Genomic DNA, 26,069 nt, shown 5'->3' on the forward strand with positions numbered 1-26,069 from the left:
AGCAGGTCTTACTCTCTATTAAGAACTTGAAGCTTAAGGTTCGATTGTAAAATCTCGCCCCCTGATTCGTTGGTCCATTCACCATCTCGCAGGTGGTTAACCCGGTGGCTTATAGGTTGTCCCTTTTTCAATTGTGGAAGATTTATGATGTTTTTCACAAGGCCTTGCTTAAGAGGTATGTGACTCCAGTTCTGCCCGCCCAGAACCTGCCCTCTCCTATACTGGTATAGGTGGAACTGGAGTATGAGGTGGAAAGACTAATTAATGCCCGGTGAGTTAGAGGTGCATTACAGTATTTGGTACATTGGAAAGGTTTTGGCCCAGAGGACCGAACGTGGATTCCTGCAAGGAATCTGTCGCTGAGTTACTAAGGCTGCGGCAGGGGCCGCCCCGCGCTGTGTCTCAGTCACCATGATGACCATGCGCACGTCCTTGGTCTCACTCTCTCCAGCTAGGCTAGGCTGGGGGCGGGTTCCCCAGTGTCTTGGTGATTGACTTGCTGCTGTCAGCCTGCCTGCCCCAATCAGCTGTTGGGGTGGGAGTTCTGACAGCATTTAAATGCCTCTGTTCCTTTCAAGATTTGCCAGTGTTCGCTTGGTCTCCTGCTACACTCGTGTCCTTTGTACTTGCCTGATTTTCTGTTTTGACGTATTGCTTGTGACCCTGACTTCACCTTCGCCTGATCCCTGGTACCGCATATTCTCCTGTTGCTGACCCGGACTTCCTGACTTGCCTCTGTATCTGTTTGTAAGTCTGACCCCCCCCCCCCTGCCCCACTTCTCTAGTGAGTATAGGGGCCATCGCCAAGTAGGTAGGGACAGAGGTTGTGGGCAGCTTTTAGGGACTACCAACACCAGACCCCAGTTCCCTGACATCAGGTCAATAGAGCTGAAACACCTCATCTGTAATATGTACCCTTAGTATGTGTTTCTGAATTGGGCCATATAGGGAAGATACATAGTTTGACTCTGGTTCTGTATTTATTAGTTTGGCTCTGATAGCATATTTATATGTGTGAGCTTGGTTATGGTACTGTATCTGTGGTAAGAAGTACAGGTGCTGCATTTGTTATAAGCTTGATTCTGGTGCTAGATTGGTTAGGAGTTTGGTACTGTATTTACTTTATGAGTTTGGTTTTGGTGCTGTATTTATGCACTGAGCTTGATTCTGGTGCTGTATTTTTGTTATGAGCTTGGTATTGTATTTACTTTATGAGTTTGGTTTTGGTACAGTATTTGTTACATCCTGTGGATAAACCAGTTAGGCCACTTTCACAAATGCTATGGAATTTCTGTAGCAGATTTTGTTGCAGAACGTTTGCTGCATTTGTAGTACTAGCCATATGGAGATTTCTAAAATCTCCTTCACACTGCATTCTTCATCCTCCACTCAGCAACATATTACAATAAGAGACTCTGTTAGGCAATTCTCCCCTCTCCCCCAATACCACCTTCCCCTTTCCACCCCCAGTTTCCTCAAATTTTGGCATGTTATTGAGCTATAGTCTGGGCACGCCCGGCGTAGACCTATTTTTTCCTTATTATTGTTAGTGTTTAATAAAATAGAATTATATAGTTTGAGTCTAATAAGGAACTAAATGATATAACTGTTGATGCATATCTTGAATGTAACCTCATTCATCTATGTACCTTGTAGTTCTTCAATAAAATACTTTTGAACCATAAAATCTCCTTCACAAAGAGCAGAAAATGTCCTCAATTATTCAATAGCACGTATATTTAAGCTTGAAATACAAGGGTTAAAATCCACAGCTGATCCATGCTAAAAGCTATGGTCAAATCCACCCCATTTAGGTGTGGATTTGGACACTGTGTTTTCCCACCGTATTTCCTGGAGGTTTTCCACTGAGGAGAGTCTGCAGTAGATGATACATGTGTGAAGACAGCTTTAAGGATGGAAGATCACAGTATGGATGGCCACACATAGCCAGACCACTCCTACCTGCTGCAGCCAATAGTCATTTGTATGGCATGGCCTGGCTGGGTGTGTCCAACTGCATTCATGAATGGGTGTGAGTGAGGGATGCCTCTGATTGGTCAGGCTGTGACCAATCAGAGGCATCTCATTCAGCAGGCGGGGATTTTAAATCCCTGCCTGCTGAATACTACTCACAGCTGTTCAGAGCAGTTCAGGAGAACTGCAGCCTGCTGCGCTGAACTCCGTCTGCCGGGACCAGGTAAGTATATATATATATATTTTTTTTTTTTATTTTTACACATTTCTGGATGAATTGCAGGGAAGGGCTTATATATTTAACCCCTTCCCGACAATTCATCCCGCGATCGCCGGCAGCCCATTGCTTTCAATGGAGTCGGCTGTATTGCCGGCTCCATTGAATTCAATGGGCTAACATCGTTCTGCCGGGACCAGGTAAGTATATATATATTTTTTATTTTTACACATTTCTGGATGAATTGTAGGGAAGGGCTTATATATTTAAGCCCTTCCCAACAATTCATCCCGCGTACGCCGGCAACCCATTGCTTTCAATAGAGCCGGCTGTATTGCCGGCTCCATTGAATTCAATGGGCTAACATCGTTCTTCTGAGGAGAACGATCTTTACGCTGACAGTGTGGGGGGGGGGGGTCTCACTCTTGCCGCTATTGTGGCTTAATAGTGGGACCTGGGAACTTGAGATGCAGCCCAAAATGTAGCTCCTCGCCTGCCCTATTCGTTTCTGTGTCGTTTCCATCACTTTCTTGTGTTTTGCAGATTTTCACAAATGAAAACCTTAGCGAGCATCGGCGATATACAAAAATGCTCGAGTCACCCATTGACTTCAATGGGGTTCGTTACTCGAAACGAACTCTCGAGCATCACTGAAAGTTCGACTCGAGTAACGAGCACCCGAGCATTTTGGTGCTCGCTCATCTCTAGTTACCAATACTGGAAACTTTGAAAACCTGTTAACATGAAAAATGTTGTAGTATACCTGTTTCATCATAAAATTGATCTACTGCAAAAGGTCCCAGTGGTGCTCGTATGAAGAAAAAGATACTTGTAGACAATAAAGAAAAGCAAAGAAGGGAGTAAAGAGAGGGTGGGAAAGCCACCCCAATACTGATAATTAAAGTAAAAAACAAAAAAGGGGTGTGGCGGTAACCGTGGTAAACAAAGGGAAAGTAGGAGATGGGAAATTTTGCGCCCTAAAACTATAGTATTCATAGTGGGAATGGTAGTATTTTTCTGGCTCCTCCACTCGATCGGGTCTCGAAGCACCCCCGTAGCCCTCCCAGGGGCCTCTACACGAGAGTGTTCTGAAACTCTTTGGTGCTCTCAAACTCCAACCAAGACTGCCACACTGATACAAATTTCTCGCCGTCCCCTGAGTGTTCTGCGCAATGTGACATAGGTGCAACATCTCCTGATGCCATTCAGACAAGGAGGGGATTTGTGTAGAGCGCCAATGGCGCGGAATAACCGTCCTAGCAGCCACCAGGCAAAAACGTAGTAGGCTCCTCTTTTGCGAGCTGATTGATCCAGGCAATATTGATAATAGGGCAATTTGGGGACTATTGGCAATTTTTTGCCGACTAACTCTGTTGCATATATAGATTACCTTTTCCCAAAAGGGACACAGCAGGCTACAGCTCCACCACACATGAACCATGGTGCCCCTATCCGTTCCACAGCGCCAACACATCTTGGTTACCGCAGGGAACATGGCATGAAGGCGGACTGGGTATCTGTACCATCTTGTCATGATCTTGCAGTTTTTTTCCTGGGCAGCACAGGCAATAGATAATTTATGGGTAAAGATGAAAGCCTTCTACCAGTCCCTCTGCGGTATTGTAACTCCCAGTTCCTGCTCCCAGGCCCACCTAAAGCTAGGTTCTGTGGTATAGGTCTCACTGATCAACAAACCAGGGATACTGTATGTGTCGGCTGAGTCCGGCATGAAAACAGATGTTCGAAGGGAGTGAGCACTGCCCCAAACAGACTCCCCTCCCCCTGAGTGGTGAGAAAGGAGCGCAATTGGTAAAACTCCAACCAAGAGAGGCCACACTCACTGAATCTACGCCTTAATTCTTGGAATGACGGGAACGGAGAGCCGTTCAGTACCTGGTGCACCCGCGTGTCTTCACTTGCCTCCCATCCCAAAAAGTGTTCCCGTGTATATCCTGGTGGGAATGCTGGGTTAGAAAATAACGGTGTAAGGGGACCATTAACCCGGGATAATACCCTCTGGCTTATTTTTAAGTTCCATAACCTAAGTGTCCCCTTCAAAAGGTAGTTGGGGGTGAGGACCTGGGCCCTGTCGCACGGTCTAATCCAGGGGAGAAGTTTTAATGGAATCGAGCAGTCTACCTGTTCTATATTAACCCATTGTTTTTGGGCAGCGTGATGGTGCCAGTCTATCAGGTGTGTTAAAACTGCAGCTGCATGATAGAGTCTAAGGTTCTGCAGACCTACCCCCCCATTTGTTTTGGGGCGGAATAAGGTTTGGATTCCCAGTCTTGGTCTCTGACGGCCCCATACAAATTTAATCATAGCCGACCGCAGTGATTTGAAAAAGGATGTAGGAGGTACTATAGGGACAGCTTGAAAAATATATAAGTGCTTGGGCAGCACATCCATTTTAAGCACATTTATCCGCCCGAACCATGATAAGTCTCGTTTCACATATGAAGAGAGGTCCTTTAATGTGCGTTCCAATAGTGCCTGATAATTTAGGGTATACAATCTTGATTCATTTGTGGGAACAAACACCCCCAAGTACTTTATGGCCTCCTGTTGCCACTTAAAGGGGAATTGCCCTGACAAATGTTGCTTCTCTGCTGTCGGGAGGGATATGTTTAATGCTTCCGTCTTGGAGTAATTAATTTTAAAATTCGATAGGTGGCTGTGTCTCTCAAATTCCTGTATTAGGGAAGGGAGTGAGATGTGAGGTTGAGAAATATACAATAAGAGATCATCTGCATAGAGAGCAGTTTTAATTTGGTTCCCCTCTATTTGAACACCATGTATAGAAGGATTATTTCGGATTGCCACCGCGCGGTATTCCATAACTAGCACATAAAGTAGTGGTGAGAGGGGGCAGCCCTGTCTCGTGCCGTTTTTTATGTGTATGGGAGGAGACAGCATGCCATTCACCCGTATCCTTGCTGTAGGGTAGTTGTAGAGGGCAAAGATTCTAGCCAGGAATTTTGGGCCCAGACCAATTTGTTTGAGCGTTTCCGACAGGAATCCCCAATTGACCCTGTCAAACGCTTTCTCAGCATCCACGGATAACAGGCACATGGGATCCAACCCCTTCTGCATCTTGGAGACTATCAATAGAGTTTTAAGGATATATTATCTCTGGCCTCCCTGCCTCTAACGAATCCTACCTGATCTGTGTGGATGATAGAAGGGAGGTAAGGGGATAGTCTATTAGCCAAAGCTTTGGAGAAAATTTGTATATCCACGTTTATCAGGGATATGGGTCTGTAATTGGTAGATATGGTCAGGTCCTTGCCTGGTTTGGGCTAGACGCTAATGTGTGCCTCTAATGATTGTTACATAAATGGAGACTCTGGGGAGACCGCAGAAAATACCTTGGCCAAGAAAAGCCTAAGTTGCTGCTGGAATAATTTATAGAAGGCTGGTGTAAAGCCATCGGGCCCTGGGCTTTTTCCAGCTGGCGTGGATTTTATTGTCTCCTCAATCTCTCCTTCCGTGATATCTGTCTCCAATACCTCTATAGTCTCACTGTCTAGTGTTGGTAGAGCAGTATCTGCTATGTATCCAGAGATATGTTCTAGTAAGGTGGATGGGTTCATGTCAGAGAACTGTCCTCTGATATCATATAGTTGAGCATAGTATTTCTGAAATATCTCTAGGATTTCGGAGGGGTTATGAGTGTCTAAGCCCGCTGTGTTTTTGATCCTAGGGATGTAAGTGTGTGCCGCCTGGGGTTGTATTAAGCGAGATAGGTATCTGCCAGCCTTGTTGGAGTATTCAAAATAGAATCTCTTGCTCTGCTCCCTGAAGTGAAGATACTTTTGATCTAACTTTGACTGTAATTCTCTCCTGGCCTTGACTAGGTCTGCTAGTATAGTTGGAGATAGTGTTTGTTTATCTGTGATTTCTAGTGTGTGGATTTCCTGGAGAAGCTTAGATATTTGGAATGCCTTTTCCTTCTTCAGTCTCGCACCATGTTTGATTAAAATGCCCCTTAGGACACACTGCAATGCTTCCAATTGAGTGGGTAGGGTTGTGCTATCTGACTCGTGTGTAGCCATGAAAAGATCAATATGTCCCTTGATGTCAGCTACACACGCAGCGTCTTTTAGGAGGTTATCATTTAACCGCCATGTCCATTGACGATCTGTTATCTCAGGAAGTGAGAGACTCAAGAATATTGGAGCATGGTCCGACCACACCATATCCCCAATAGAGGCCCCTGGTTGCCACGATAATGCATGATGGCCAAGCAAGAAATAGTCAATTCGGCTGTAGGAGTTATGTGGGTGTGAGTAAAAAGTATAATCTTTATCTTGAGGATGTAACACTTACCAAACATCCACTAATTGGAGTGTGTGCAGTGGACGTTTAAGTGATCTTAGGTGTCTGTCTGGGACAGTGCCCCGAAGTGTTGATCCCTGGATTCAAGGTGACATTAAAGTCCCATTCTATGACTAGCACCCCTTCAGAGAACTCTGCCAGTCTATCTGAAAAGTAACGGCAAGCTACCACCTGGTTCTGATTGGGGGCATACCAATTAGCTATGGTGAGCCTGGTTGATCCAATAGTTAGTTTAATAATTGCGAAACGACCCTGCGTATCCAGGTGCTTGTCAGTTAAGCAATAGGCCAGGGACCTATGTACAGCAATAGATACCCCGCCAGAGTGAGATTCAGGGTTGGCGCTGTGGAACCAGTGTGTGTAGTAGTGGTGGTCTTTTATATCATGTATATGTCCCTCCTTAAAATGTGTCTCCTGGAGTAGGAGCACCATTGCCCCATTTAAGCATATTGTATAAAACTTGAGATCTCTTCTGGGGGGTGTTGAGTCCCCGAGCGTTAAGGGAGCCAAATTTCAGAGGCGCCATTTAGATGGTAGGATAAGGAGGTGGGAAAGAAAGGGAAATAATAGGACAAAATAATAAGGGAAATAGGATAGACAAAAAGGAAGTAGAACAGCAGAGAGTTACTACGAAAAGAAGCAGCAACAAATATCTAAATTTCCATCCTCTTCCAGAGGACGTGAGGTGCCTATCGGGTGTTGAGCTTTCTATAAGAGAAGTCTCCCTCAACTACAGGTTGCCGGTATTCGTCAGTAGATCAATAGTGGTTGGCATAATTGAAAAAAACCTTGTAAGGCCAATATTCAGATGAGTATATGTTAAAGCACCTAAGCCCAGAGAGACCCCCACATACCCTCCCTCTCATTACCCCACCTAGTGCACTTAGTACTATAACCCCTTCAGAATAACCCCCACTAATGTCCAGTGAGGTTTGTAGTGAGTGCATGAGTTAAACTCACGTATCCGAGGTAAGTCTCTGAATTTGTAGTGGGTTTGCACTCCGTCGCCCCGCTGGTTGTCCACCCGCTGAAGTCCTTTTTGTTTTGGGGCCTGAGAGATGTCAAGGTCCTCCCTCTAAATGAAGAAGTCAAATTGTTGAATGTCTGCTTGAAGAGGAAAAAACGGGTTAAACATATATGCGAAACTATAGGGGAGTAGTGTGCTCCAGGAGTCCAAGTAGGTGAGTGACTATTAGCTGCCTTGAGTGTCTGATGTGAAGGAAAATGGGTTCTGAAGGTCTCCCCAATGCCTCTGGAGATATCCTTAACATCTGTTAGAGTCTAGGAGAGTCTTATGTTTGCCTCCATTCCAGCCGATCTCCTCCCCTCCGACGACCTGTTCTCTGAACAAGTGGGGGAGCTCTGTCTGGTAAGGGCGCGGGAAGAGAGGGCCAATCCCGAATTAATATTGTTGTGATGCCTAAAGCAGGCGTGAAGGTGGGTAGACCTTCTGGGCTCCTAAGGACACGTAAACGTCCATCTTGACGTACTTGAAGACAAAATGCAAATCCCCAGGTGTATAAGATATTAAATTGACGCAGGGAGTCCAGAAGAGGCCGAAGGGCTTTCCTCTTTAGTAGGGTCACTCGAGACAGGTCTGGAAGTATCTGAATTCACCTGCCCTGATGGTGTATTGGCTGCAGCTCCCATGCATTTTTCATAATAGCCTCTTTTACTTGGTAGCGGTGCACCCTACAAATAATGTCCCTGGGGCGTTCAGGATCACTTGACCTAGGTCCGAGAGATCGGTGAGCACGGTCCAGCTCAAGAGGGGATTCTGGGGGAACTTTTAGGATGGAGTTAAAAATGTGACGTATTGTTTCCTCCAGCTTTTGCCGTTCCACTTTCTCTGGGAGGCCCCTTATCCTGATGTTATTTCTTCTTCCCCTGTTCTCAACATCATCTACAGAGTCCATTAATGTCTGCATCTGGTGGGCATGGGATGCCATTAGGGATTCCTGCATATCAATGCGTTTTGTTAAGTCGGCCAGGGACGATTCCACTGCACTGACCCTAGTGTCCACTACCTGAATCTCTTCGCAGACTGAGACCAATTCAACTTTATATGAGGTTTCCAACCTTGCTATATACTCTTCCATATCCTTTTTAGTTGGTATGGCTTTGATATGTGCACTGAGAGCTCTGATTTCAGCTAAGGCATCATTGCCTTGAATGCTTTTATGCAGGCTTGTAGCTGACAAGTCTTCCACTAGGTGGCAGTGTGGTGTACTGCCCTCTCTGTTAAGGGGGGTTACTTGGCCCAAAGTGCTGCCTGTAATGGTGGGAGAACAGGGAGTGGGGAGCAATCCTCTACCTGGAAGCTGACAGCAATATCCAGCTTGTGTCCCCTGGAGTATGCATCCCCTGGAGTTCCTTCCCTCTCCATCTGGATGGTGACATGTGGTGACCCTGCTCTCACCTTTCTTCCCTCTTCAGTGTCTTCCTCTGCCTGCCGTCCTGGTGAGTACTGAAGAAGTGCAGGGCACTCGTCTCCTGTGCTTCTCAGCTGCTCTACACCTGCTATCTCCAGCAGGGTTACAGATGGCAGTTTAGGGGATTCCCCTTCCTCTGTGCTCTGATCGGGTGTGTGGGGAGTTGCTGCCATGTTGGCCATGGCCTGCTGTTCCTCCATCTGCTGTGAGCCGGCCAGATAGCGCTGTATTTCCCATGCTGACTGCGTTCCCGTTGGGGAGGAGGCATGGGGTATTGGCTTTCTCCTCTTGTTTCCCATCTTGTCTCTGGGTGCCTATTTTGTCTTTTTAATGGCTGTTTTTCCCCTTATAGTTTGGGAGAGGAGGATGTATATTCAAAATTTGAGGAACGTTTTTCTGAAATTCTTTCAAAATCTTTAGACTCCATTTTTACAGATTGGTGAACCTCTAACCATCTTTGCTTCTGAGAGACTCTGCCTCTCTAACAAGCTCTTTTTATACAGTCATGTGATTTAGATTGATCCTGCAGCTGTTTTTTTATTAGCACCACTTTTCCAGCCTTTTGATACCCCTGTCCCAACTTTTGTGAGATGCGGTGCTGCCATCAATTTCTAAATGAGTTAATTTTTTTAAATGAAATGGAAACATATCTCACTTTCAACTTCATATGTGTTCTATTGTTGATCAAATATGGTTGGATGAGATTTCCGAGTCATTGCATTCTATTTTTATTTACATTTATCTATGCTTTACACAGTGGCCCAACTTTTTTGGAATTGGGGTTGTATTTTTGTTAGTATAATGAAAGGGGTTTCCAGGCTTTTAATCCCTTTTCAGTACTGAGAACCTATTCTCAGGTAAGTCATTAGTAATTGATCATTAGCAGGACCCCCGGTGATCTCTGCCTCTAGCATCACTACAGCGGGGCCAGATGTCTGCATTGGGATCAGAGCTGGAGGTACAATAGAAGGCTTCACACTCTCATTGCAATCAAAGCTCTAGCGATATAGCTGTAATATATTTTATTCAATTATCTCATACGAAATGGTCCTTTAATTGCACATAGTCTGGGATCCTTGGTGTAATTCTCTCCTCATTAAATTATACATTAAAGGGGTTCTGTCATTAGAAAACAAAAATTCTATATTTACCTTTTCCTCCCCAATCAGTCTTCTTACTGCATCTTCTTCCCGCCGATCTTCTCCTGTCTCCTACAGTCTCCCAGGTCATCTCACCACAAGCAGGTCGATTCTTCTTCTTCCAGTGACGCAGCGTTCATAGCCTGGCAGGGAGTGCCGAGCTATTGCCGAGATTGTGCATGGGCGCTGTCTCTCTGCAATAGTACATGAACTCTCGTGGTGAGATAGAGCGCATGTGCAATCTTAGCAATAGATCAGCATTCCTTCCTAGGTGACAGTTACGTCACTGTTGACGTGATCTACACTGACCTGCCGGAAGAATAATGAAGAGAATGAACGCATCATAACAAGAAGAGGATCCGACCGGCTTGAGACGAGGTGACCCGGGAAGTGGAGAAGATGTGGTAAGAAGACTGCCTGAGGAGGAATAGGTAAGGATTAACTTTTTTTTTTTTTTAAGTTGCAAAACCACTTTAAAGTACTTACCAGCTCCCCTCACCTCCAGCGGTCTGAGGAGATAGCTTAGTGTTTAAAGAAGATCCCAAACACAAGCATATACATTTTCAAAGCAAACATTTATTAATAATTGGTAACAAGTTTTGAGGTGCACTTAATATATATCAATCTAAAATATTCTATGTAGCATCCGCTACGTCTAGAAGAAAGCAGGTTTCATCGCCAACACAGAAAAGAGTTCTTTACTGTTAGAGCAGTTAGACTGTGGAACTCTCTGCCTGAGGAAGTGGTGATGGCAGAATCCATAAAGGAGTTTAAAAGGGGACTAGATGTCTTTCTAGAGCAGAAGAATATTACAGGATATAAATCTTAGGTCAATTGTTAATCCAGGTATACAGGCAGGTAGGAACAGTTAGGGGTTAATCCAGGGATTAATCTGATTGCTATTAGGGAGTCGGGAAGGAATTTTCCCCCAAAAGGGCTAATTGGCTCCTGCCTCTTGTTTTTTTTTGCCTTCCTCTGGATCAACAACATAGGAGGATAAACAGGCTGGACTAGATGGACATTGTCTTCATTCGGCCTTACATACTACCCTGTTTCCCCGAAAATAAGACGCGTCTTATATTAATTTTTGCTCCCAAATATGCGCTCCGTCTTATTTTCAGGGGGTGTCTTATTTTGCCGCTGCCACAGAAATGGAAAAGCGTGCAGCCAGGTCGCTTCAAAACAAGCAGCTAAGTGCCGTGGGTTTTCAAGCAGCGCTTTACCGGTGGAAATCTCGCTGTTTATCGCTGTGGCTAAACCGCGAGATTTCCGCTGGAAATATGCTCTGTGAGAACCCAGCCTTAAGAATCACACAGGGTGCCTGACTCACACACAGAGCCATAAAAAAAAATAAGGGCTGTAAAGTAACATACCTGTCTGCAGACAGAAGTTCCTGTACCACTTGTAAGCCGGGATGGTATTGCAGCTTCCAGCCACCAGGGGGAGCTCATCACAGTAGACGTGTACAGCAGGAACAGAACGTACAGTATGGACTTTTCCAGCCAGCAAGGGGAGCTCACAACAGCACACTCGTACAGCACAGCAGGGACAGGATAACAGCAGACTGTCTGCAGATCTACCTATACATCTGGAGGTAGGAGGCAACGGGGATGGCAGCAGGGGACAGGCCTCTTGACTTGCCTGCACACTTTACTATGCCTTACTATCGGGGGGTGCCTTATATTTGGGACTTCTGCAAATTTCTTACTATGTCTTACTTTCAGGGGGTGCCTTATTTTCGGGCAAACACGGTATGTTACTATGGTTGGTATATAGGTATCCTTAGTCCACATCTCCTCTTATAAGCGCCAGTATGTCCATCATTATGATAGCGCACGATTATACAATAATATTGCGATACCATGGAGTTTGAGGATAGAGTAGGTGTCACCATGCCTATATTACGAGACGTATCCAGGTGCATCCCACATAAACGTCATCACCATGTGATGTAGTGTCATCGCGTCAGCGCAGTATCATTACGCAGTGTTGCGTGATGACGCCGACCCATACCACGTCCATACTAAAGGACGGAACTGTGCCCATCCTGTATGGACTTCATTGCGTCCACACGTTATGTAGCGGTATCGCGTGATGACGCCAGCTTATACCCGCCCCATATAATAGTCATCACGTCATTACGACGCCCGCCTATACACCACTATACCGGTAAGGTATCTTGGATGCTATTCCGTCGACACATGTGACCTTTATTTGTCATCCCACTCCTCCCTTTGTTTTAAATCCCGCTGAAACTGGTGAAGTGTTTTTATCCTTTGCTAATTGCCGGAAATTAACGCCTCCAAAGGGGGCGGTACGAAACCGGACCACCTGCACTCACCTCTTTATTCACGATAAATATAGGTATGTTGTATGTATTTGTTTGTGCTTAAAAAAGGCTTAAGAATAAGCCGAAACGCGTTGCATTAAACAGAACCCATATAGGATCTTCTCCTTGCATTTACTTTTACGCTCACTTGGATATGAGGGGTGCCATGGGACCGGCGCCCCCAAACAAGTAAGACTCTGATATTGATAATTTGTATAGTTTGACGGAGCGCTGAGTTTTTCTCTTCTGATTGCACTGATTGCAGAGTGACGTGTTGAAGCTGGTTACCTCCTCTTTCCATAAAAAAATACCCCCACAAAGATGGTGAAGTTATGTTTTTTTTTTTCTCTCCATTTCACTCCACTTTGAAATTCTTAAACCCTTTTCAGTACATTATATGGCAAATTAAATGGTATAATTGAAAAAAAAAACTTGTCCGACAAAAAACAAGCCCTCAGACAGCTATGATGACAGAATAACTGCTCTAGTTTTGAAAGTGGAAAACAGAACCTGAAGTAAAATATAAAAAAAAGAAAAAAGGGCCACTTACTTGTGCGGTGTTCTTGTACTAATTCACAGTAAAAAGTAAAAAAAGGGCTACTCCCCTGATTTTTTTCTATGGGTTTAGATAGAGTGATCAATGAGTAAAACATTTTCCACATTCAGAAAATGACTAGGACTTCACCCTTGTGTGAGTCTTTTGATGTTTAACAAGATGTGGTTTCTGATTAAAACATTTCCCACATTCTGTACATGAAAATGGCTTCTCCCCTGTGTGAATTCTTTGATGTTTAACAAGGTGTTGTTTACAATTAAAACATTTCCCACATTCTGAACATAAATATGGTTTCTCCCCTGTATGAATTCTGTTATGTTTAACCAGATCTGATTTATCTGTAAAACATTTCCCACATTCTATACATGTATATGGCTTTTCCCCTGTGTGAATTTTCTGATGCTTAACAAGATGCTGTTTACATTTAAAACATTTCCTACACTGTGAACATGAATATGGCTTCTCCCCAATATGAGTTATTTTATGTTGAACAAGACTTGATTTCCAATTAAAACATTTCCCACATTCAGAACATGAGTATGACTTCTCCCCTGTGTGAGTTTTTTGATGGTGAACAAGATTTGATTTCTGATTAAAACATTTCCCACATTCAGGACATGAATACGGTTTCTCCCCTGTGTGAATTCTCTGATGCGTAACAAGATATGATCTATCTGTAAAACATTTTTCACATACGGGACACGAATACAGTTTCTCCCCTGTGTGAATTCTTCGATGTTGTACTAGATGTGATTTACAGTTAAAACATTTGCTACATTCTGAACATGAATATGGCTTCTCTCCTGTGTGAATTCTCTCATGTTTAATAAGATCTGATTTATTTGTAAAGCATTTCCCACATTCAGAACATGAATATGGTTTTTCCCCTGTGTGTATTCTTTGATGTCTAATAAGACATGCTTTCTTGTTAAAATCTTTCGCACATTCTGAACATTTAAATGGTTTCTCTTCTGTAGGAAAACGCTCATGTCCCTCCGAGCTCCTGCTGCGGTCATCTGCCAGGAATAAAAGTTTAAAAATATATATATTTATGAACATAACATTACAATTATATTGATATTTTATATCATATCCATATAAAATGTACATACAAATTGGGATGCATGTCACAAAATTAAATTATATATGGGTCCTTAATAGAGATGAGCGAACGTACTCGGATAAGCACTACTCGTCCGAGTAATGTGCCTTATCCGAGTACCGCTGTACTCGTCTTGAAAGATTCGGGACGCGCTGCGGAGCGGGGAGCTGCAGGGGAGAGCCGGGAGGAACGGAGGGGAGATCTTTCTCTCCTTCTCTCCTGCCCGCTCTGCCCCGCTCCCCGCTGCGACTCACCTGTCAGCAGCGGAGCGCCCCGAATCTTTCAAGACGAGTACAGCGGTACTCAGATAAGGCACATTACTCGGACGAGTAGTGCTTATCCGAGTACGTTCGCTCATCTCTAGTCCTTAACATGGTCATGATTGTTCTGCCAAATACTCATTTGCCTAACAATCAGGTCGTGTAAAAGAGCAAATGAGTAGTTGATGAATGAGCAAATGCTCATTTGTTAGATGATCATGATGATTAGAATTTCAGGGAGCATAAAAACTCTCACGGATCAGCTGCACATCCCTTCTTTGTAAATAGAGAGCTGCATAGCCCAGCTATGAGGACAAACAATCGTACATCTGCATAGCTTATGATTCTCAGCCCATCTAAACAAAATAAACTAGTGCCGATTGGCATGCTTCTCGATTGGCATCCCTTTATATTGGGCTGAGAATCAGCCTATGGATTATTACTTATAAGACATCAGTAACAAAACTTATCACAATTGAATAGTAGATCTCAGTAGATCATGATGTTTGGCCAACAGGTTGTTCTATTGTAGTCTTCCACCCAACATCCTCTTAAATTCGTGTATCAGCATACATGTCACTACTTTAGTCTAGTGAAAAAGACCCCTAAGTGACATAGTCTAATTTTAGACCTAGGGTCGAGACAATTAGGAATTTTCAAATGCCGTAACTTTTCCCATTTTCCCATTGACATGGCCACATGAGGCCAAGAATAGTGAGTTGTACCAAAAAAAAAATGGTACCAAGAAAAACTTCATGTAATTTATTGCATAACACCTCAATTCTGCCTTTTTTTTTTCTTAGAGCGTTAAGCATACAGCACAAATGAGATCATAATTTTTTTCTGCAGCTTATATATTGTTTTTTAGGTTTTTCCACAATAAAAACACTTTTTGGAAAAAAATTTTTTGCATCGCTGTATTCAAAGTCCCATAACTTTATATTTTCATACCGATGGAACTCTGTGAGGGCTTGTTTTATTGAGGTGCAAGCTGTAGTTTTATTCGTACCGTTTTAGAGTACATATGGCTTTTTGATCACAGCCATTGTGTTTTTTTTGGGAGGCAAAATGTACAAAAAAAGCATTTTGGTTGTGTTTTTTTTTACCTTTTTAACAGCCTTTGGTGTGTAGGATAAAGAGTATGTTCAATTTATTGTATGGGTCATTACAGATCCGGTGATACTAAACGTTTTTAAACAAAGAGGGTAAGTGTGCTATCGGCTTTTTTATTCTTACTTTATGTTACTGTAGGCGACTTAAATCTGTGAACCTATGATCACGATGATAATACACTGCAGTACCTCTGTACTGCAATGTATTGTCACTAATAATAGTGATCACTGACAATGGCAGGCCTGGATGCCACTGTCTGGTATCTGGTTTCTACCCATTGGCATGTTACAAATTTCCTCCTTCTTCTATGCCTCTTTTTTCTCCTTTCCAGTTATCCAGGTGTTTTTCGATATTAAGAAGGACATTTCTGAACTTTATCCTAATATTATGGACAATATCTAAGCAAATTGGAGAGGTCAGCATTGAGTGGAGTTGACAAACAGGGGAAAGGTTGGGATATGGCCTGAACAACAAATGTTTTTACCAAAGACTGCCTTTAGATCTTATTGATAATTTTTGGATTGTCTACTTGATTTTGGGACTAAAATATGGAATTATTACCAAACCTGAAAGAAATGTTGTTTTGGCAAAATAAACTACTACAGCTACATTTTATATACTTCCTAAAGCTGAATCAAGTTCTCAGGTGTCCACTTGGATGGTCAATAGTATCTGGTTTGGGTAGGCCGATGTGACTTTTTTTCTTCAACTGATGATAATTGAGCTTCCATCTTATTTGAGAGACTTGGTGTTCTGAAAGGATGCCCTCCTGCTAATTTGTGATGTGGATGTTTACATTCCAACATGGCACACCGGAATGGGATCACAACCATTTCCCTTTTTTTTCTCAATATATGTACAGATTTGGATAGAAAGTAGGACTCCTCTATTATGGATCTGTTGGATTAAATCCTTCAACACAATTTGCTGGCTAATATATTCGACCAGAGTGAGGCACTGCGAGGTGTATGTTGTACCAAAATGGTTGGAGGGGGGCATGTCTACACCTCATGGTATTTTAAGGAGTATGGTTTTTAATGGTTTTGGTTCATAGACTATTTCATCTTTGGTAGGGTTCACAGGAAGATTGTCTTGAATTCTTGTTACTGAATATCAATTAGATTAATATTTGATTGTTTGTAGACCTCCCACACATATGGGTTGGGGCAATGAGTCCAAGGGGTCTTATCTGTGTAAAGACTGTACGATTCGTTAGTTTACAGCTAACTACTGTATTTATCAATCCAAATGATGGAAAGTCCTTTAAAGGGGTTTTCTAAGCTGATTGGTGGCAGCAGGCAGATGCATTACACATAAAAAAATATATATCATATTATACACACACACTCCAGCAGATATGCAATTGCTAAGAGTTGTGGTGTGATTAGATGAACGGTCGTGCCACCTGAGGTTCTAAAAGTGATCCCAACCTTAGCCTATAAAAAGGCTCTAAGGGGCTCCTTGCTGTAGTGACCTCTTCTTCCACTTGGGTAGCACTTTCAGACTGCTAGATGCCTCTACAATGCAGAGAAGAAATTCTGAGAGGGGCGCATTATTGGGATGTGAGAGGCTGGATGGTCGGATCGATGAATTGTCCCCCATCTGGGCTGTTCTGACCGGACTGTTAGGAGGTGTTGGGACCGGTGGATGTGTGAGGGCACACAAGGTGGCTGGGCTCATGACCCCCCTACAGACCACCAGTAGAGAGGAGCATCTGACCAGACTGGTAGGAGGTGTTGGGACCAGTGGATGTGTGAGAGCACACAAGGTGACCGGGCTCAGGACCCCCGACAAACCACCAGTAGAGAGGAGCGTCTGACCAGACTGTTAGGGGGTGTTGGGACCAGTGGAAGTGTGTGGGCACACAAGGTGACCAGGCTCCGGACCCCCTACAGACCACCAGTACAGAGAAGCATCTAACCAGACTGTTAGGAGGTGTTGGGACCAGTGGATGGGGGGACACAAAGCTGCCGGGCTCAGAACCCCCTACAGACCAATAGTAGAGAGGAGTGTCTGACCAGACTGTTAGGAGGTGTTGGGACCAGTGGATGGGGAGACACAAGGCGGCTGGGCTCAGGACCCCCTACAGACCACCAGTACAGAGGAGCGTCTGACCAGACTGTTAGGAGGTGTTGGGACCAGTGGATGGGGGGACACAAGCCCGCCGGGCTCAGAACCCCCTACAGACCACCAGTAGATAGCAGCGCCTGATTAGGCTGTTAGGATGTGTAGGGGCCAGTGGATGGGGGCACACAAGGTGACCGGTGACCAGGCTCAGGACGCTCCCTACAGACCACGAATAGAGAGGATAATTTGATCATCGAAGAAACATGAGGGACAATGACAGCTCAGTGATATGTTCAGGACATCTTCAACCACATGTGTTCCTCTCATGGCAGAGCTTCCAACAGCCATTTCCCAGCAGGATAATGCTCTGGCGCAAACACAGGGGTATCACAGGAATGCCTCCACAACATTGTCACACTTCTGTGGTCTGCCTGGTTGCTAGATATTTGCCAATCCAACATGTATGGGACTATCTAGGACACCAACTTTGACAGGCTACGAGTTTGCATGCTTTACAGGCCCAGTTACAGCAAATGTGGAGTTACATGCCACAGAATACCATAAGGAACCTGTATGCCTCCATGCCCGCCCGTATCAGGCAATACAACAGAGTACTAGATCTTCCATGCCTGCCTGTAGCACATGTTGTGTCCAAGCTAGAAGCGGTACAACAGGGTGCTAGAGCCCCCAAGCCCATCCATCTCTCATCTTGTATCCAAGCTAGAGGTGGTACAACAGGGTACTAGCACCTCCATTCCCGCCTGTAACACATCTTGTATCCAAGCTAGAGGTGGTACAACAGAGTACTAGAGCCTCCATGTCTACCTGTATCACATCTTGTATCCGAGCTAGAAGCGGAACAACAGGGTACTAGAGCCTCCATGCTCGCCCATATCACATCTTGTATCCAAGCTAGAGGTGGCTCAACAGGGTACTAGAGCCTCTCTTCCTGCCCGTATCACATCTTGTATCCAAGCTAGAGGTGGTACAACAGGGTACTAGAGCCTCCATGCCTGCCCGTATCACATCTTGTATCCAAGCTACAGGAGGTACAACAGGGTACTAGAACCTCCATGCCCACCTGTATCACATCTTATATCCAAGCTAGAGGTGGTACAACAGGGTACTAGAGCCTCCATGCCCACCCGTATCACATCTTATATCTAAGCTAGAGGCGTCCCGAAAGGGTACTAGAGCTTCCCTTCAAGGGTCAGTTATCTGCAATAAATTCTATTGTAATCCCTTACTTATATCAGCGTTACAATCCTACATTTCATTTGATTACAACAATCCTTCTAGGGGAGGGATATTACTGCCAATTAGTGTACATGCACCATATAGTAAGTTATGTAAACTTGATATTTTTAGAACACTGTGATCTACACTCCTATTCATCCCTATGGGGGACTCCCCATCACCTAAACATGCGAGGAGATCCCACCCACTGTCAGCATCACAACACAAGGTATGGAGCTGGAGCAGATCACTGTGACCCCTGTGTAGTGTCCAGCACTGGTAATTGCAAGTGCAGCTCACATTAATTTTAATGAGACAGTGGGTGTTTGAACAGCTAATTACCTGGGATCTCGAGTGGCTGAACTCCAGGAGATAAACTGTTGATACTCATCCCCTTATCATAGGCCATAAATAGTATTTGCCCAGAAAAAAACTTCTATTTGCACCAACTAAATCAAAGTTTCCACATTATCCTCCCCTATCTTGGGGGATCATTTAAAGACCCTTTAAAGGTCTCTTTGGAGACAGAGCTAGGCCGCGGTCTGGTGCGGTCCACCAGGCCTGAACATCTACAGACTCGGTTACTGGATGCTGTCGCTTGGAAAGAGCCTGGCTGGAGTCGTCCTACCCAGAGGTTAGAAGAAGAGATCAATCCGGAGACCTCTGCATAGGTACAGCTGCTGCCTACTCCCCCCACTCGACAGCCAGGTGAGTGAGACTGCCGCAGGTGGCAGCTCCAGCAGGCACCAGGCCTGACGGCATTCGACCCACGAGCCTTTGCCTCAGGGCCGCTGCACAGTGGCACTGACACTCCCTAGGGGCCCAAACATCCAGGACAGTGCGAAACTCCAGGACACGCTGCTGTCCTCCTCTCCCTTGACAGCTGCTATTTTGGAGCCAGGGGATAGAGGAACACATCCCCTCCACTATACCTTCGCAGCTGTGGAGTTTTAGGGGAGAAAGAGGGATGAGAGAGAGAGAGAGAGGAGAGACGAGAGACAAGGAGGTAGAGAGTGGTGGAAGAAAGGAGAAGGGGGAAAAAGAAGTTGTAGATCTCCGTGGAGTACCCCTGGGTACCCAGTACCCCCAGTATAGAGGGGTGAAGTTATCCACTTTCACCCCTTTCTCACTTGCCTGACTCAGCTGAAGCCTGCAGACTAGATGGTGAGGGAAAGGCAGGTGAAGAGAGAAGTGGGGCACAGCTGCTAATTCACAAGAACAAGACTTCTGCTGTACTCTAGAACAACTTTTACTGGAACAACACCCATTATATTCTAGCTATAGAGCCCTGAACTTGAAAATACAAATCGAGTAACAGGCTTCCACCAGTGTTATAGCCTCACAATAATATACACCCTGCACCCGGTTAACTACAAAAACCCCGAAATGTAGTAAAAAAATAAAATTCCCTGAGGAATAATATCTCGTTTATATTATAACAACTTTTTCTTGTACCTCGTATACGCCTCCCACCTCCATGGCTCCTACAAAGCAAACAAAACTCACTAATAGAGTGCAGCAGCTTATGAACCCTGGCAGATGGAAGACACCCAGCTTAGTGCGCCCAGCACACCTCAGGGGTCTTGGCCTGGACCCAGTGCCCCAAATCTGATTATTGCGGACATATTAAAAGCTATAACAGAGTGTTGATCCTCGCTCACTGGGAAAATTGATGTCCTGGACTGGATCTTGCACTAGGTCAAGGCTGATTCATGCAGGCTTCATAAATGCACTGATGTAACTGCTCTACATTGTCCGCTACCTCTGCCCATCTCTTTCTCGGCTTTAGACTGGCTGACCCCAAATAAAAAATAAACCTGCAACTCATTATACTGCAGTCTTGTTTGGGGCTCCTGGTCCTCAATGGCTGAACAGGCCTTTTTCCTACATTGAACCAATAAGCAAACTACAAAATAAGTGATCTCGGCTTCATACAGGCTTATGTCTGATCTGGGCATAGACCGAGGGGGAAAGGTTCCTCTTTCTCTTCTTTGCTCTATCCTTTCCACAGGGTCCTTTTTTTCTGTCCTCTAGGAGTTGTTTGGTGGGCCAATGCCCCCTTCTTGATGGTAATAATTCAGGGATTCAAAGCTGTCCTCAGTTGGGTTGGTTGGATAGGGTGGGGTGAGAAGTTGGCGTTTATATATAGTTTGATTCTCAGGTTCAACCCACGATACGACAGTCTATATAAGGTTATGTGAGCACCTTGTGCTGGTGTGGCCTTTTCAAAAGTTCCAGTAACTATGCATGAGGCCCTCATAGTTTTAATTTAATTCCCAAACCCGGGAAGGACCCAGAGAACTGTGGCTCATACCAACCCATCTCCCACCTTAACAACAATGTTAAAATCCTAGCCAAAATACTGGCAATACGAAGTAATAGGGCCCTTAGCCATATCATACACGCTGATGAATCAGGATTCATGCCAGGCAAGACCGCGACCATAAATATTACATGACTCTTCTCTAACCTTGCGCTATCGCTTTTCAATTGGGGGAAACGCACACTGGCCTTTATTGATCAAACTAAGGCCTTTGATTCAGGTGAATGGAGGTATTTGTAGGAGGCGATGACTCGTTTCAAGTTTGGAGTGAGTTTTATTAAATGGGTACGAAAGCTGTATTATCTTCCTGGATACGCATGAACAGTTATATATCTAAGCAGTTCTCCCTTGATAGAGGAACATGTCAGGGCTGGTCTCTGTCCCCAGCACTCTTTGTTATTGAAATTGAGCCACTAGCAATCCAGATCCGAACGTTAACCACAGTTATGAGGTTTCAATGGAATACTTATGAAGAATGCATTGTACTATACATAGATGATACTCTTGTATTCCTGCAGGATCCAGAGTCCTCCTTGGCCGCAGTCCTCTTCATTTTTGACACATTTGGAATATACTCCGGTGTGAAAGTTAGTTGGGATAAGACTGGATTGCTAGTGATCGATGCCCCTGTGGCCTCTTTGACCATCCCTGCCCCCTTGAGATGGACAGACAAGGTCACCTACCTTGAGATAGTGGTGCGAAAGTCTGCTGACCATTTCTATAAAGACAACCTTGCCCCACTTCTGGAATGGGCAGGAGTTATGGTAACCCAATGGGCTTCACTTCCACTGACGTTAGTAGGTCATATAAACCTCTCTAAAAGCTTTTTTACAATTCTCCGAAAGATACTCCTCTGTGCATTGTGGCGAGGATCCACCCCAAGAAATAATTAGAAACTCTGCCTACCTGTAGAGGATGAGGGGCTGGCCCTTTCACATTTCCACTATTATTACCTAGCTAGTCAGCTGGATTTGGGTGGGGAGGTGGCTGTTCTCTACTGAATATAACCCAGGGGTAGGGCTCGAGCACAGAATAGTAGGTCCTGACCAAAGTTTGAGAGGATTGTTGCTACAGCACCCAACTTCACTTATAACTACCCTACCTATACCCATGCGGGTGACTCAAAGTTTGGAATATTGCCCTTCAATTGATACCTGATACATCCTCGAATTTATGGAGACGCACTTAGGAGCCCCGCACATCCTGCATCCTAAATTTCTCCCTTTGGCCTTTATAACTACATGTACTTTATACAAATTGCTGTTCTTTTATGCTACAGAAGGGATATTGCTCAACTGGAAACATCCAAAAAAAAAAACTACTAGAGCTGTCTGGCAGTGTGAAGTAAATTGAAGGTCTCTCTTCTCTTGTTCCTCGCTGTCTTATGTATATGAACCCCTTCTTTTGAATGGGTTCATATACATAAGGGATTTTTTCCCCGTATCGCGTAGTGGCATGTCCTATCTTGGGCGTTCCCTCGGCACATCTTACCCATTGTGATGCGAGGCAGTTTTGACACAAAATGTTTTACGGGCCGATATCACGCTCGCCCCTGTCACATGTGTCTCCGTAGCATCAATATGAATCAGATCTTTATCCGGATTCACAAGCTGTAGGATATTTAGTCCTGTCTATTACCTGGTGATTGTGGGGGCTGGTGGTCCTCCATCATGACGTCCTTGTACAGATCCTTGTGTCCTTCTAAATACTCCCACTCCTCCATGGAGAAATAGACAGTGACGTCTTGACACCTTATAGGAACCTGACAACACAATGATACCGTCATCACCCAGACACGTTATACCGCCATAGCGTTACTGTATAATGTCCCAGCATTCCCAGCAGCGTCACCTCTCCAGTCAGCAGCTCAATCATCTTGTTGGTGAGTTCTAGGATCTTCTGCTCATTGATCTCCTCCAGTATCAGGGGGTGAGGTGGAGGCCCTATGATTGGGCTCAGGGGTCTTCCCCATCCATCATCCAACACCGGGGCCTGGCAGCCATCTCTAGAAGTCTTCTTCACTACCGTGTAATCCTGTTTATGGGGAGACACATCCATAAATATCCCTGGAGACATTTCCAGAGTCCTTCCCATTTCCAGTCATTTCCGTTATTAAAGCTGTTGCCCGCTTTCAGACCAAAACAGGCAACGTAGGGAAATTAAATAAGACAAGCCTTACTTACCTATTAGATCAGGCCTTCTGCCACCGTTCTCCCTACTGCGCTTTTTTACCCCATTGCAGCAAGAACATCAAGTCGACAACATGTGTCCACTGCAGCCAATCATTGGCCTCAGCTGTACACCAATAATATTGTCATATAATGTCCACTGAGGCCGGCCATTGGCCGCAGTGTTCTGTGGGATCGTTGCTCCAAATGAAGTTCTGCGTCGAGAAGCAAAGCGGCGGCGCTGGATTTAATATGTAATTAAACTTTGCTTTATTATTTTGTATAACTTTTTCACATTTCCCTGTTTTCATCTGAAAGCCGGACACCCATTTTGTCATAGGTAATAATGATGGAACGTGACGTCATCCCCAGAATCTCTCACCTCTCCTGTAAGCTGGAAGAGTATCTCTAGGGTGAGGGTGAATATACTCTCCGCCATCTTGTCCCGGTTCCTCTCCATCCTTGTCGAGTCAATTAAGATAATTATCTGATATAGAAGATATCAGCCGAGGATCCTGAATGGAGAGAAGACGAGACAATGTAACATCATACAAACCCCCTGTAATAATACAATTACTGGAGGTAATAAAGTGTAGACCTTCTGTTCTCTCTTTTTGAGCGGGTTGGAACAGGAGGTGAATAGCTTTTCGAGGCTGCTCCTCCCTCTATGACAAGGGCTACATCAGCATTATGGTCACCTTTAACCCCTTAATGACGCGGGCATTTTTCTTTTTCAATTTTCGTTTTTTCCTCCCCCCTTTAAAAAAATCATAACTCCTTTATTTATCCATCCACGTCGCTGTATGAGGGCTTGTTTTTTGCGGGACGAGTTGTATTTTTCAATGGTGCTATTTAAAGTACCATATAATGTACTGAAAAACTTTTAAAAAATTCTAAGTGGAGTAAAATGAAAAAAAAAAACGACATTTTGCCATCTTTTAGTGCGTCTTGCTTCTACGGCGCACAAATGGCAACAAAAACGACATGATAACTTTATTCTATGGGTCGGTCCGATTACTACGATGCCAAACTTGTATAGGTTTTTTTTTACTATACTCCTCTTTTTTTTTTTTAAAGACATAAAATGTTTTTCAATTATTTTCTGCGGTCATTTTGTGCGCGCGATAACTTTTTTATTTTTCCGTCGACGTAGTTGAGCAAGGTTTCATTTTTTGCGGGATGTCCTGTAGTTTCTGATAGTACCGTTTTGGAATACATACGACTTTTTGATCGCTTTTTATTGCGTTTTTTCTGGGAGACAGGGTAACTAAAAAAATGCATTTCTGGCGTTCTTCATTTCTTTTTTTCGAACGACGTTCACCGTGCGGGAAAAATTATGTGGTACTTTGATAGTTCGGACTTTTACGGACGCGGTGATACCAAATACATATTTTTACTTTATTATTTAGATTTTTTAATAATAGATATGGCAAAAGGGGGGTGATTTAAACTTTTACAACTTTTTTTTTTTTTTCAATTAAAAAAAAACTTTATTGATTTTTTTTTTTACTTTACTTTGAAGTCCCCCTGGGGGACTTTAAGATGCGATGCTTTGATCGCTCCTGCAGTATGACGTAATGCTATAGCATTACGTCATATTGCTTTTTGACAGGCAGCCTATGAAGCCACCCCACGGGGACGGCTTGATAGGCAGTCTGCTAAGGCAGCCCTGGGGCCTTTCATTAGGCCCCCGGCTGCCATGACACATGCACGGCTCTCCCGATCTCACCGCGGGGGGGGCCGTGCGGGACCCCCGAACATCGTTTGGGGGATTTAAATGCCGCTGTCAGAATTGACAGTGGCATTTAAATGGTTAATAGCCGCGATCGGCCGCGCGGCCGCTCGCGGCTATTGCCCGCGGATGTCAGCTGTTATAAACAGCTGATGCCCGCACTGTATGAAGAGAGATTGCATCGCAACCTCTCTTCATACATACCCCGACGCTCCATGACGTACCAGGTACGTCATTGGTCGTTAAGGGGTTAAAGGGCCGCTTGTAAGACTGAATTTTAAGTGATATATTATTGTGAACAAGGTTCTAGTCTAGAAAAATTGGGGCACGAGTCCCCTAACGGACTCCTGACTCTAAGCTGCCAGGCAGTCAGAGAAAAGGAAAAAATCATGGGAGTTAGCAGAACCTGGTGAAAGGTTCCCATAAATTCCCTTAGGCCAGAGTCTGTTCTCAATGGGTAAAGCAGCAGTATACACAACGTCCTCTCTGATCCATGCAGCAGACGGACTGGAACAGACTATCCTCTGCAGGGTCAGCGAGGATGAGCTGGGATGTACAAGCCGCCTCACAGTCTGAGCCCCGGCAAGCAGCGCTGTACTGCAGGGTAAGTTCAGCGGGAAAAGCAGACAGGGGGGGGGGCACACCAAAGGCTCCAGGGACTGCAGTAACAGCCATAGTGCTCAAGTCATATGCAACCGACTTTGCAGTGTAAGACCAAGATGGCGGCCATGATCCTCGATACCCAACAGCAGTCCACAAACAAGTCCACAGTACCCCAGAGTGTCTTCCTTCACACTACCATTACAGGCAATCATGGGCTGCAACGATAATGGCGGTATGCATTAGAAATCCTCTCACCCGGGATAGCAAGAGTTAAAAATAAATACGAATCAACTTCTGTCATCTCTACACAATCAAGAGATGGCAAACAAGAGATCTCCGAGTGACGCGTTGCAGACAGATGTCTCATCCCTCCGCCAGCGAATTAGGTCAATTTTAGACCAGAGGACATAAGCATATAGAGACAGGATTCGGACAGCAGCTTTCGAGACGTTATATAAATGTGGTCGTTGGTTGGCCCGA

The 26,069-nt window shown here is 44.6% G+C and overlaps 1 protein-coding gene and 1 pseudogene across 1 annotated transcript in view; both read right to left on the minus strand.

Annotated features, from left to right (window-relative positions):
• LOC136626750 (uncharacterized) overlaps positions 1-23,765 on the minus strand; it is a 169,810-nt gene extending 146,045 nt beyond the window's left edge. The window contains exons 1-2 of the mRNA XM_066601756.1: positions 23,637-23,765; positions 22,938-23,120 (exon numbers count right to left, since the gene is read on the minus strand). Coding sequence (XP_066457853.1) covers positions 22,938-23,120; positions 23,637-23,714 — 261 coding nt within the window. The 5' untranslated portion in view covers positions 23,715-23,765. The remainder of the gene's footprint in view (positions 1-22,937; positions 23,121-23,636) is intronic.
• On the minus strand, positions 13,067-14,121 carry LOC136625014 (zinc finger protein 300-like; annotated as a pseudogene).
• Positions 23,766-26,069: the final 2,304 nt, after the last annotated feature.

Source organism: Eleutherodactylus coqui, chromosome 4 (assembly GCF_035609145.1).
Source record: "Eleutherodactylus coqui strain aEleCoq1 chromosome 4, aEleCoq1.hap1, whole genome shotgun sequence".
NCBI lineage: Eukaryota > Metazoa > Chordata > Amphibia > Anura > Eleutherodactylidae > Eleutherodactylus > Eleutherodactylus coqui.